Source organism: Ixodes scapularis, unplaced genomic scaffold (genome assembly GCF_016920785.2).
Source record: "Ixodes scapularis isolate PalLabHiFi unplaced genomic scaffold, ASM1692078v2 PGA_scaffold2__306_contigs__length_199485367, whole genome shotgun sequence".
NCBI lineage: Eukaryota > Metazoa > Arthropoda > Arachnida > Ixodida > Ixodidae > Ixodes > Ixodes scapularis.
The window spans coordinates 193795815-193808148 of record NW_024609857.1 but is presented as its reverse complement, the minus strand read 5'-3'; the positions used below and the strand labels follow the sequence as shown (position 1 = coordinate 193808148).

General features: G+C 45.9%; 1 protein-coding gene across 1 annotated transcript; it reads right to left on the bottom strand.

The window, feature by feature from the left end:
- Positions 1 to 6891: 6891 nt before the first annotated feature.
- On the bottom strand, positions 6892 to 8360 carry LOC115315012. The gene is made up of 3 exons (XM_042291648.1): positions 8222 to 8360; positions 7749 to 7954; positions 6892 to 7569 (listed from the first exon to the last, which is right to left on the bottom strand). Exons 1-3 carry the CDS (start codon positions 8358 to 8360, stop codon positions 6892 to 6894), a joined length of 1023 nt encoding a protein of 340 aa, XP_042147582.1.
- Between the last annotated feature and the right edge of the window lie 3974 nt (positions 8361 to 12334).

The following is a 12334-nucleotide window of genomic DNA, read 5'->3' as shown; positions in this document are numbered from 1 at the left end:
CTGACTCCGTCGTCAAAGGTATCAACTATAAAATGACGTCACTGAACGCGCCCGCACACTATATACGTGCACTTGCACGAGTCTTTCGCTTGAAAGTCTGTCATGGCCACTCTTGAGTTCATGGAACGCGAGCCGTTTTAATTCCAGAATCTCTTGAACCGTTATTTCGAAAATTGCAGGCTGTGCTGTTCCTCGTCATTGCTCATTGGAACACCTCTAAGCAGGGTCGTCGAAACAGGAGGATGGGGAGGGGGGGAATTTAGCCTCCCCCTCTCCTAGTTGCGTCGAAAGAGGGGCCAAGGGGCATAAGGGTGGAAGGGGGGGGGGGGGTATCGCCCCAACCCCGAACCATCATAGCATTTCAGAGAGTTATAATAAGATATTAGGGGAAAGGAATATCCCCCCCCCTCTTCACCACCATCACCTCCCCTTTTTCCCTCTCTCTACCGAGCAATTTCTACACTGTTAGAAAATTCCATCAATCTACGTGGAAAAACCGAATAGAACATGTCCCGTTTTCTGGAAATGCACATAATGTGCTGTTTGCTTTCAAGAACGGGAACTGTACCATATGCATTGAAACGTGCTATTTAAGCAATAGGTATGAGCTTATCCGTATCAATAAAAAAAGCCTTACAAGATTACAGTTTATAGTCTGTTCAACTGGTATAAGCGAATTGAACGCGCCCAAAAGTGACGGATATCCAGGAATTTTTATGGAACTCAATTAGACCGCGGAAGTACAGCGCCCGTGAGCCGAGTTACGCCGCGCGAAGGAAGACATCTCTCTCCCGCGCATGCGCAAGCCGCTGCCGGCCGGCGTGGGCCCGGGTAGAGCACTATATAGCTCCTTCGGAGCAGAGTAGCGCAATCTAGAACGCCGTCTCTCGGCGACTAGCGGCGAACGCCCGGACGTTCCAACTGCGGTCAGAAATGCATGGAGAACGTGAGAAAATCGTTGTTTCTTCCGTTTTGTGGGAATGTGCGGAATGGAAATCATTTTTGACATAATAATGAAACATTTTAGAATAATATGCGATAAGTTTTGTGCCATACAAGGACGTAACTTTTTTTTTTTTTAAATTGCCTGAGCGGCATCATGCAGCAGACGACACGGCGACGTCACACCATTCACGTGACCCGCTCCAGCCAACCCGAAAAGCCCATTTCCACTGCGAGCAAAAATCGTCTGCTTCAAACGCCATTGCCTTGGAAATTGCCTTCTCAAAATTTGCACACGCATTCGATATTATTAAAACTTTGATAAAGTGTTTAGCGCTTTACTAACTTCACGACAGGCTAGTTTTGAAAAATGTCAACTCGCCGTTAGTTTTTTAGTCAGCCGTGTTATGTCGATCTCCATGTATTCTCCCATAGGGCGGGCCGCCTCCTGGAACTCTGAATACCACGTGACTCGCGCCAAACCGCTCTGTCGGCCATGTTGTTGGCAAAACACGGGGTTCAAAGGATTGCGCTACTCTGCTCCGTAGGAGCTATATAGTGCTCTAGGCCCGGGGGCTGTGGAATGCTGCTACCCGTTCGGAAGGCGAGTTTGGCGTTGTTGTCGCGTCGTCAGCGGCGTTCTACGGTGCGTAGACGGCTTCGTTTTCCAAGGTACGTATACGTTAAGTTGTTCCTAACGCCAGTGTTAGTTTACTATCTCTAAAGGTGTCGTATATTCCAAGTTCGGGATGCCCATCGTGCAGCGTCTCGTCTTCCCAGCCGCATAAAACTAGGCCTTTTATAGTTCCTGATTCGGGGCGACATACTGCCCGACCCTATTTAGTAGTTGGGCAGTAGGAGAGCACGGTTTCCGCAATATTCCCGCATTATTATGCCAAGCCGCTGTCAACATGCGTGACTTAAAGGGGTCATGAAACGATATTCCTACTTCTTCCTCCTTAGCTTTAATCCTCAACTCAAATGCGAATTGTGAAATCACGTGGTCGTGACATTCGTTCGGCACCGGTGCGATGACTCCTAGCTACCACCGTGCTTTTTATGCACACCGTAGAACTTGTCATTCCCCAGTGACGATAAGTTCCGTCAGGGCACTCATTGGCCAGGAACGCGAATTCAAGTATTCGTCGACGGATTGATTGTTGACGAGCGCATACGCCCGAGTGACGCAGTTCTCGTGTCCAATGCGTGAGCTGGGCTCTGCTGACGTCAGTTTGGCACCGGTGACGCGCTTTTGAAACCGCGGATGTATCATAGTGAAAAGGCGGAGAGCTTTCGAAGGCAAGAAGGTGCAAAATAGTCCGCTATATTTTCACATGTTCGTACCGAAAAGCTGGCTTTTGACTTTCTAGCCTCTTTCTTTTGGCCAACTAAACGATATGCGATTAGTAAAGTCCAAATTTAAAATCATTCATCCCAACCCAAAATTCATTTCATGGCCCCTTTAAGCGCGTCGAATTAAACTAGATTCGCCGCCAACTTCAACCTCACATGGTTCAAAGTTCAGCGCTTGATCGGGGAGGGGGATGGGGCAATTGGAGAATGAGGGAAGATCGGATTAGAAGACGTGAACATTGGTCATTTATGTTTTAAGGGACGAAGTATATTCCTAAGGTCGAAAGCGTAATATATTCTCAATACAGCGTTCGATAAAGGAGGCTTGTTTTTAACTTTTTTTTTTTTATGCGTCTGAAAGGCATAGCGGAGCACTGCGTTTCTCAGCTTCTCGACCGTGTGAACGTTCTTGGCAGCTTTTCGAATATGCGGTCAAATAAAGGTGGCACCTGCTTGATGCAGAGAAATAATGCAGGCTTTTGCATCTTAGGAATAGCTACGCATTATCGTGCGATATTTTGAGTCGCCCAGTAAACTTATCCGCGCTGTGCCAGTAATCAATCATCGTCTTGCTAATGCTCGTGTGCGCGCCGCGGATGCTCCGTCACTCCGAAATAACTCGGGCTACTGATAGACGAATATACTTCGAAATTACCCCGGTCGAGTCGAAACCTCTAATGTAATAGGTGGTATTCACTCGACGCCACATTGGAGCTCTCTGAGCGCTGCGCATGCTCGGAGTGAACTCCCTCTTATGGCCTGAGAAGGACACCCTTTTTATGCAGAGTATTGCTACACGCACGACGTCGTGCAGCTCTACTGGAAGTTGCTCTACGCACGACGCGCGTTAACGTTCTTTCATTGGACGACCCGAATCCTAACCATAGTGGCAGAGCTTTGCTCTGCCAATACAAATTACTGCAGAGCCCTCAAACAAATATTTTCGCCATCATGACCTAACCAACGTCGCAATTCACGAGCTTGCTCGTGAATATGCGACCAGACTCGCGCATTGTGCATGCAGCCTCGCACATTCATGAGCATGCTCGTGAATTGTAATTGGGTTTTGTGTGTCAAGTTCCCTTTTTTTAGAGGATGGGATTTGACTTGTTTTCATCGCGTATCAAGTTCATTCACCGCAACGGAGTGCGGTTTTGCGTTGTGAATTAAAGGAAGATACTATACATATCACCAGAATAAAGCGATAAAACTCATGGGTATACATGCTAACCGGAAGAAACTAAAAATCTCCCCAGATAAAAACTGAAAAGGTGTGCCATGTTTGAAAATAGTATAACTCCCAAAAGTCCTAGGTATTAATGCTCTCAAACACAATTGCAATCATAAACGTTTGGTTCAGCGTTCCTTTATGACTAAAAAGATCTACTTTTTTTCAGGCAGAGGCATCTTCAACTGTCACTGGATGGCACCAGGTGCCTCGGAGGCGTCAGCTTCCTCTCTGCTATGGAGCTGATGTACGCCAAATACTGTTGTTTCAACCTAAAGTACCCTGCTGAGCTGCCAGCAGCGTTGAAGTTCGTTTAGAGGTAACTATGAATGTGCCTTTCAGTTATGAAAATGTGCACTGTGAATTTGTTTTGGAAAAGTGTATCGTATGGACAGTTCTAATTCCTTCAAGTGGTTGAATTGTCAAGTGGATATTGCATTTCGTGAAGAAATAAATAGGCGATTTATTTTTGTCTGGGAAGCAGCAATAACTGATAAGTAATTTTTGACAGCGTTAATGACATAAAAGGCCGTTAGCAATAAATTATGTACCTAATTTGTTATCGGGTCCTTGCCAACATCCTAAGCAGTTTGGCATACCTTTGAATGGTGGTGTGCTCCTCAACGTATTTTCGGCAAAGCCAATTGGGCTCAGAATTGGAGATTTCGAAGACTGTAGGCGACTTATTTTTCGAAAGATGCTAATTTTTCCGAATCGCCTGCAAAAAAAAAAAAAAAAATAGGTCTCGCGAACGATTCTGGTAAAATGTAAGCACATTGGAATCTATATTGGGATCTCGCCGCATCGCGAAAATTAGAACCCGCGAATTATTCCAAATCTTCAACTTTTACCTCAATCGCGAAATATTGAGCCCGCGAAAAATAAGTCGTTTACAGTATAGGATACAAGTCAAAAAGTTCAAACACTGTTTTCCTTTGGCAATGTGCAATGTTTCCGAAACTTGTAGGAACACACAAACTGTTATTACCTCATAAACGTGCTAACTTGTCGGTGTCCGAACGCTTAATGCTTAATGCAACAATTTTGTGCGCTACGTCATAGATTGATGTAATCTTAAGAGGTAATACAGTCGCGTGTTCCTTTGCTGAGTACTGTACATATACAGGATTTTTTTTATTCTTACAGATTTGTTTAAAGAAAGCCATGAACGCTACACTTATGCGGTTTGTGCGAGTGAGTTATACGCCCAGGGGGACATTGTGTGCGTGGCTACACTTTGCAATAAGTCGGTTAATTAATTAAAATTGGTTAACTTTTTAATTAGTGAAAATAGACATATGGTTCCAATTAGAAACTTGCTAAGTGTTATTGAAAGCCATTAAATGAGTCATTTTCAGAAATATTTTAAGCGCGTGAGAAGTGTAGTAGTACAATAAAGTTACCACTTGTGGAGCGCGAGGCTAGCGGTTGCGGTAAGGCGCCCGCGCGATTTTTCGGTCTCTTAGATAGCCCCAGCCTTGTACCTGCTCCACGAGTAGTAACTTCAGCACACTCTTGCGCTTTTCACGCGCTCAAAGTCCTTCAAAAAGTACTGATCCAGGGGATTTGAACGACGCTCAGCAAATATCTAATTGGAAACATACGACTACTTCCACTAATTAAAATATAATTAACGAATTTCAAATAATTAGCCGACTTATCGCGAAGATTAGCCACCCCGGTAATGTCCCCCTGGGCGTATAACTCACTCGCACAAACCGCATAAGTGTAGCTTTCATGGCTTTTCTTTAAACAAATCTGTAAAGAAAAAAAAAAGAAAAAAAAAATCAGCATAGCAGACGCATAACGATTCCTCGAACGTATATCAGTATTCCCATGTAAATATTAAGGGTTTCATTCAGCTTGGTCACACTGTCGCTGAGGCATTGCCAATTACATCAAGCAAAGTGTCTAACTTTCGACAGCAATTTGGAAAAAAATATGTTTTGTAGAGCAGAATATTAGCCTTAGGGTTTGTGTTTGTTTGGCACTTTCAACAGCAACCTGGAACATGTTGAACCATGTTTTTGTTGAAACTTTACACTAAGAAAGGAAAAAGGTCTAATGTTAATGTGCTGCTTTCTAGACACCCTTATTTAAAATTCGCTTGGCAATTCTCAATTCGCTTTACAATTCGTTACTCACATTTATTGGATGTGCTGCGGGGAGGACCGCTTCTTTTTAAATCCTATTGTCACAGGGTTCTTTGTGGTTAATAATCGACAAGATACAATGTCCCTCGTTTTTCATAAAAGCTTGTATTTACAAAAAAAAATCAAATAGTTCATATGCTTATACAAAAAAAAGGAAAACTTAGTTAAAGAAATGAAAGAAGGAAAACGCAACAATCACCATGTCTTTGAGTCACCATGCGCAGCAGCGGGTGTTGTGTCTGGGGCTGTCGTTGTCGGCCGACGGTTGTGGCAGGCAGTCAGGAGCGGGAGCGGTTGGCTTCCCTCGTTGACCCGAGTCACCGCACCAAGTGCTCGCGCAGTAGGAAGCCGGGTAGCGTAGGCTTCTATGCGCTGCCCTCGCTGGAGCAGGCTGGCGGTCAGACCGTAGGAGCGAACCCCGATTGCCCTGGTCGATGGTGTCGTTCCCAGTCCCGACCCAGCACGTTCTCCCGGTCAGTCGTTTGTCCGCGCTCCGTGCACGCACTCCAAATCTCTTTCCTTCTTCCTCTTCCATCTCCCTCCGAGCCGATCCATGGGTTGACTTGCCCTTCTTCTTTTCCATCTTCTTTTCCACATTGAGTCACATCATCACAAGGAGCCCCCCTTTAAGTTTTTTTTTTAAAGTATTAAATGAAATTACATAGACAAAAAAAACCAAGACCATGATGATGTGCGCAAGTTCATTACAGCCTACCAAGATAGTCCGCACCCACATTCTCACTTCTTTAAATGTACTCCACGCGAAACGAGTACTCTTGAGGCATCAGACTCCAGCGTAACACTCGGCTATTAAGTTGTTTCACCTTGTTTAGATATTGTAAAGGATGGTGGTCCGTCTGAACAACAAAATGCGTTCCATACAGATACACTCGAAACTTCTCTATTACCCAGACCATGACCGAGGAATGTTATTGTCCTCATACCGACTTCGCACTTCATGGGTTTACTGTAATACCGGCTTGTCGCATTATCTCAAAAAACTGCTTTAACGTCTCCATATGTTCTCAAATGTCCTTGCAAATACGCTCCCAAAATGCGGAACTCGAGGTATAGTACTAAAAAAAAAACTTCTAACGATAAATTACTACAATTTCTTCTACTTTGCACTCCTCTCAATCGTAATGAGGACTTATTTGAATCCGCTTCGCTTCCCACAGGCCTCAGTGATAATGACCACCATCATACCAAACCACTTCATACGCGACGAAGTGTTTCCTGGCAGTTTTCGACTTGTGCCTTCCGGACTAGCTCGTCGAACATCTTCTTCATGAGCTCCAGGTGCATCTTGTCTGTGCCATCGCGTATCCTGCGCTCCTCCCCCTCCATGTCTAGCTTTCTGACCTTGACCACCATCTCTGCTTCAAACTTGGTCCTCTCAAAGGCCAGCTGCTCTTCGTGGAGCTTGAGCCTTCGCTCCTCAAGGTGCAGTTCTTTTTCCTGGATCATTTGTTCCCGGTCCACTTGCCTTTCAAGGAACTCCTGCCGTCCATCCTGACACTTCCTCTTGGCCTTTCCATTTCCGTGCTCTATGGTGTGCTCTCCGGGCGAGACGGAAGGGTCGGCTCCTGCCAGGCTGTAGCCCTTGATGAACTCGGTCGGGACGCTGTCGTGAAGATCTACCTCCGGCACGGGGTAGTTATCGGTCGGGCCCAGTGGCGAAACCACCATTTGGGCCTCAGGGTCCCTCTTTTTGAGGCGCGGCCTCGGGTAGAGCACTCTGCGAAGCTTGGGGTACACAGGCTTCTTCATGTCGAAGACCTGCTGCAGCAGCTTCTCCTTCTCCAGGTACTGCTCGTGAGTGCTTGACCTGCTTTTCAAGCGCTCCTTGGCGTCGGTGTCACCCCACTGCGAGAGCCGCAGGTCCCCCCGTTCCTGGCACTCCCACCGTTACTAAATTGGTTTAGCCTACTCGGCATACTACCGTCGACGGCAGCGACGATTTCACCTTCCGCGTCAGACACCTTCAAGGTTTGCTCGGTCGAGTCTTTCCCTCCATGAATATTCCCTACGATAACGTCATAGAGAGGACGGTTCATACACTTGGCGGTTACCTGTCCCGTTAGGAACGGTGACACAAGGCGAATGTTTGCCTCTGGCAACATCAGACACGTCCCGTCCACTAAGAATACGGGACTGACTTTGCCAGTAAAATCTTCAGATGCGACCAGTTCTCGGCGCACTATCACGGTGTTACTCCCGCTGTCCCTCAACACCTTTACTGCTTTGCCGTTTAATATCCCATCTGTGATTGGCATACCTTCCGACAGAAATGATCTCGCCTTTTCAGTCATATTCATGGCGGGCGTTCTGAAGGCCTTTCTTGTGATTTTCTTCCTTCCCCGTGAGAACGCGTCCGTCTTACCAAGAGGATACTCATCGGGTTTTACGAAACATGAAACTTCTGTCTTTCCGTTTTTTTCTTGCGGACATGATCTGGACTCGTGGCCTGACCTCTGACACACTTGACAGAATACGCGTGTTTCTGGCTTCGATCGGCACTCTGCTGCCTTGTGGCCCAACTTACCACACAAGAAACATTTTATCTTTGGAGCGGGCTTGCTGCCCTGCGCATCTTCCTTCAGGGAATCTAAGGCTACTTTTGCCTCCCTCCTGAAATTGGCCAGATTAGGCTGGCTCTGCGCCTCCAGGAAGTGGTCCGCCATTTCAGCCAACGCCGAGACGGTCTTACAGCTTCTTTCCTTTAAGAAGACCGCGAGCATCGGATGACAATCCCGAAGAAATTGCTCCCCAATCATCTGGTCACGAACCCCTTCATACGTTTTTGGGCATTCGTTCATACTGACCCAGCGGTCGAAGAACCCCTCTAGTCTCGCAGCAAACTGGCTCCCTGTCTCTCCGTCCAACGGCTTGCTCTCTCTAAATTTCTCGCGGTACCCTTCTGCCGTGTACCGAAACCGCTGGAGCAAAGCCCTCTTCACCTTATCATAATTCAGAGAGTCTTCAGGTGACATCCTACCTATGACCTCCAGAGCTGGGCCAACCAGGCACATGCTTAGAGCAGTCGCCCACTTCTCTTGCGGCCAATCTTGCCCCTGCGCTACACGCTCAAATCTCCTCAAATACGAGTCGAGATCGTCCCTTTTGTCATCGAAGGGAGGCATAAGCTTGTGAGGACTAGGAGATAGCGATAGAGATGCGCGACGTGACCCTTCACTGCCATCTGTTTGTCCTATCTCGGTTGCGCTAGCCTCTGCAAGACGAATCTTTAATTCGATAATGCGTTGCTCACTTTCTGCCTTGAGGCGCTGTGCTTCCCTCTCATCAGCCCTCTCTTCTCGTTGGCCTGCTCGCTCCTCGTCCACCCAAGACCTCAACTCCGCTCCTGCCAGTCCCAACTCAGCGCCCAAAGACATTAACTCTTTAACCTCCATTCTGATTAATTATTGTTACGTAGAAAAACGAGGGAACAGAATATCTTGTCCTGTCGCAGACGCCAGTTAATTGTCACAGGGTTTTTTGTGGTTAATAATCGACAAGATACAATGTCCTTCGTTTTTCATAAAAGCTTGTATTTACAAAAAAAAAAAAAATCAAATAGTTCATATGCTTATACAAAAAAAAAGGAAAACTTAGTTAAAGAAATGAAAGAAGGAAAACGCAACAGTCACCATGTCTTTGAGTCACCATGCGCAGCAGCGGGTGTTGTGTCTGGGGCTGTCGTTGTCGGCCGACGGTTGTGGCAGGCAGTCAGGAGCGGGAGCGGTTGGCTTCCCTCGGTGACCCGAGTCACCGCACGAAGTGCTCGCGCAGTAGGAAGCCGGGTAGCGTAGGCTTCTATGCGCTGCCCTCGCTGGAGCAGGCTGCCGGTCAGACCGTAGGAGCGAACCCCGATTGCCCTGGTCGATGGTGTCGTTCCCAGTCCCGACCCAGCACGTTCTCCCGGTCAGTCGTTTGCCCGCGCTCCGTGCACGCACTCCAAATCACTTTCCTTCTTCCTCTTCCATTTCCCTCTGAGCCGATCCATGGGTTGACTTGCCCTTCTTCTTTTCCATCTTCTTTTCCACATTGAGTCACATCATCACACCTATTATTATGTTGCAATATAATGAAAGAATCAATATGAATCTGGTACTCAGATATATTGTCATATAGAACCAATACTAGAACTTATGCGTCCTACGGTACTTGCAACTTATATTTTAACCCGCCTTAGTATCACTCGGCTGCAAATGCATGGGCCCTTGTTCTGCAGGGGCACATAAATATACCTGTGACCGGGCTATGCTTATCAGTTAGAATAAGTAATATGAACCAAAAGACATGAATGTTCAGTGTTCTAATATTAACCAGAATATTCTGCTTAAGCACTTCAGGCAAGCTTTTTTGTAATATTGCATTGACTGGTACTCTGAATTCCTTTTTTAACCGAAGTATTGTTGTGTACAACGTTACTAGGCAGGCGAGCTGGTTAATATGACATTCTACAACCCGGGATGGAGGCTACGAAGACATACGTCTCAATTGAGATGGATGTGTTGGTCCTCCTTTGTAGCCTCCGTCTCGGGTTGTAGAATGTCTTAGCGTTGTGTGCTCACGCAAGTTCCGAAATGTGCGCAGTTATTACTGAGAACTAATGCCAGTGGGGTGAAAAAAAATTTTTTTTTTTTGTACAATCAAAATTTGTTTTGATGCAAGGATCAGACTTGGAGGCTCATGGTGTGTGCACGGACTGTCCAGATTGGGGGCGTTTGTCTCGGCTTGAAAGTATACTATAGTCAAGATTTAGAATTCGTTCAGATTGGATTACTAATCGATAAAGAAGTTAAAGAAGGAGTCAGGAACTCCTTAGCTTCTGTTAGACATCTTCCTCTAAATAATCCCGCCCAATATTTAAGTGCTGTTTCTTTCAGGCAACTTGTGGCAATGAACCCACAGGAGGGACCCCGGCAGTCTTGAAGAAAAGTTGCCCTGGTGCGTCTGAAGGCGCAGGGAGCCCTCCAAGAGTTCTCGAAGTTCCAAAAGAAGTGGAAAGAAAATTCGGTGCTTGTTTAGATTCATTTTTTTTCTATTGTTAATATTACTATTTGTTGTCATAGGCCAAGATGGTTCGTTTCGAGGTGTAGCTTGTCAGCATAATTTTTTGTGACATTTTTCTTTAGCAGACTGCTCACTTTGATACTTTTTTGATGGCTGAGCTACCCCAAATCTATTTGCGGCATGAAATGTTTTTTTATTGTGTATGTGTTCTAGTCATTTAAAAGAAAAATAAATGTAAATATTTTTGAAGCAGCAAACTCCAGTCTTCTTCGCAATGGGTCCGTTGCTATGGTTTGGAACCAAAAGGACCAAGCGTGAACTTAGTTTCATAAGGATGTTTACAAATGTTTATATGCCTTTATCCCCGACCCTACATGTACAATGCTCCCTAAACTTGACGTAGCATGCGAGCACTTTCTCATAGCATTCCTGGCTGTTTTATTGAGTATATATGTCACAGATTCATTGTTCTGTTTTCAGGATAGTGCTCGCATTAGAAACGACAGTTCAAATTTTCCATACAAGTTTGGGGAACATTTCCGCATTGCAGGTAATTTTATGTTACAAAGACTTGCATCAAGTTGCGCCTGCAAACTGTCAGGACATCCCTGTTTTGAATGTCACATATCAGCTTTTTTCAAGGGGAAGCTTGGCATGTGACATACAAAGCCCGGATGTACTCGTGAATAGCGGTAGTAACATAAAATGGGGCGAGTACTATCACAAACAAGACTGAACTTTTTCCGTAAGTACAAGAAATGTAACCTGTGTCATTTTGGGCGCATTGGAACATGTGATGTACTTCGTAAAAATGGTACATGTTCTAGCATGGCTCGCAACCGAACATGTGCTGCTGTGTGCCATGATGGTACATTTCCTGTAACATACACTACTTGTTCCGTGATGATGGTGTATGGAACTTAATCTGGCTGCCCATACAACAACAACATGTCCCGTACTAAAGAAGTATGGAACATGTTCTGTAGTGCGGTAATACAGTACATGTTGTGGCAACAAGGTTAGCATGTATGTGTCACATACTTTGACAGGAGTTTTTCTAACAGTGTACGGCCCTTCTTGATACTCCTATTTGTTTGTGCGTGTGTGTGTGTGTGTGTTGGTCGTACCTTAATTCTCTCTTTAGAGCGCAGCTCTCGGCGCCCGTTTCCGGGTTTCGCGGCGTGGGCGTCGCCGTCGGCGTAACCGGCCCGCTAAATTTAGCGCGAAATTGACGTCACATGACCTCAACACCAATTCAATTCCCAGCTACGTGACTTCAACGCCTATTCACTTCTCCGCTAGATTGTCATGTGGTGTCCTTTTCCCTGCTAAATTTAGCGGAGAAACTGAATGGAAGGAGGAGGGGAGGAAAGGAAGAGGAAGAGGGGAGGAGGAGGGGCATACCCTCCTCTCTGTACTCTCCCTTATTCCTCCTCAAGAGTTGAGCTCTAATTTCGAATTACAAAGATTTGTAAACGTCTTTAATTTTTTTTATTTCCCTTTCTTCGGCTTTCTTTTTTTTTTTTTTGTTATCCCCCGTTTCCCCTCATCTCTCAGACATTCCCGACGTCTCTACACAAACCGCCTGTGGGTGACGCCGGTGGCGTTGTTGACAGTGGCGGAAGATGAGCTCTATTAG

Excerpts from the sequence above, each read along its gene's own strand:
- LOC115315012 (XM_042291648.1), bottom strand. The coding sequence starts at position 8,360 with ATGGCGGACCACTTCCTGGAGGCGCAGAGCCAGCCTAATCTGGCCAAT. Across the intron at positions 7,955-8,221 it reads GATAAAATGTTTCTTGTGTG|GTATGCCAATCACAGATGGG; the intron begins GTAAGTTGGGCC and ends TTCTGTCGGAAG. Across the intron at positions 7,570-7,748 it reads CACCGTTCCTAACGGGACAG|GAACGGGGGGACCTGCGGCT; the intron begins GTAACCGCCAAG and ends TGGGAGTGCCAG.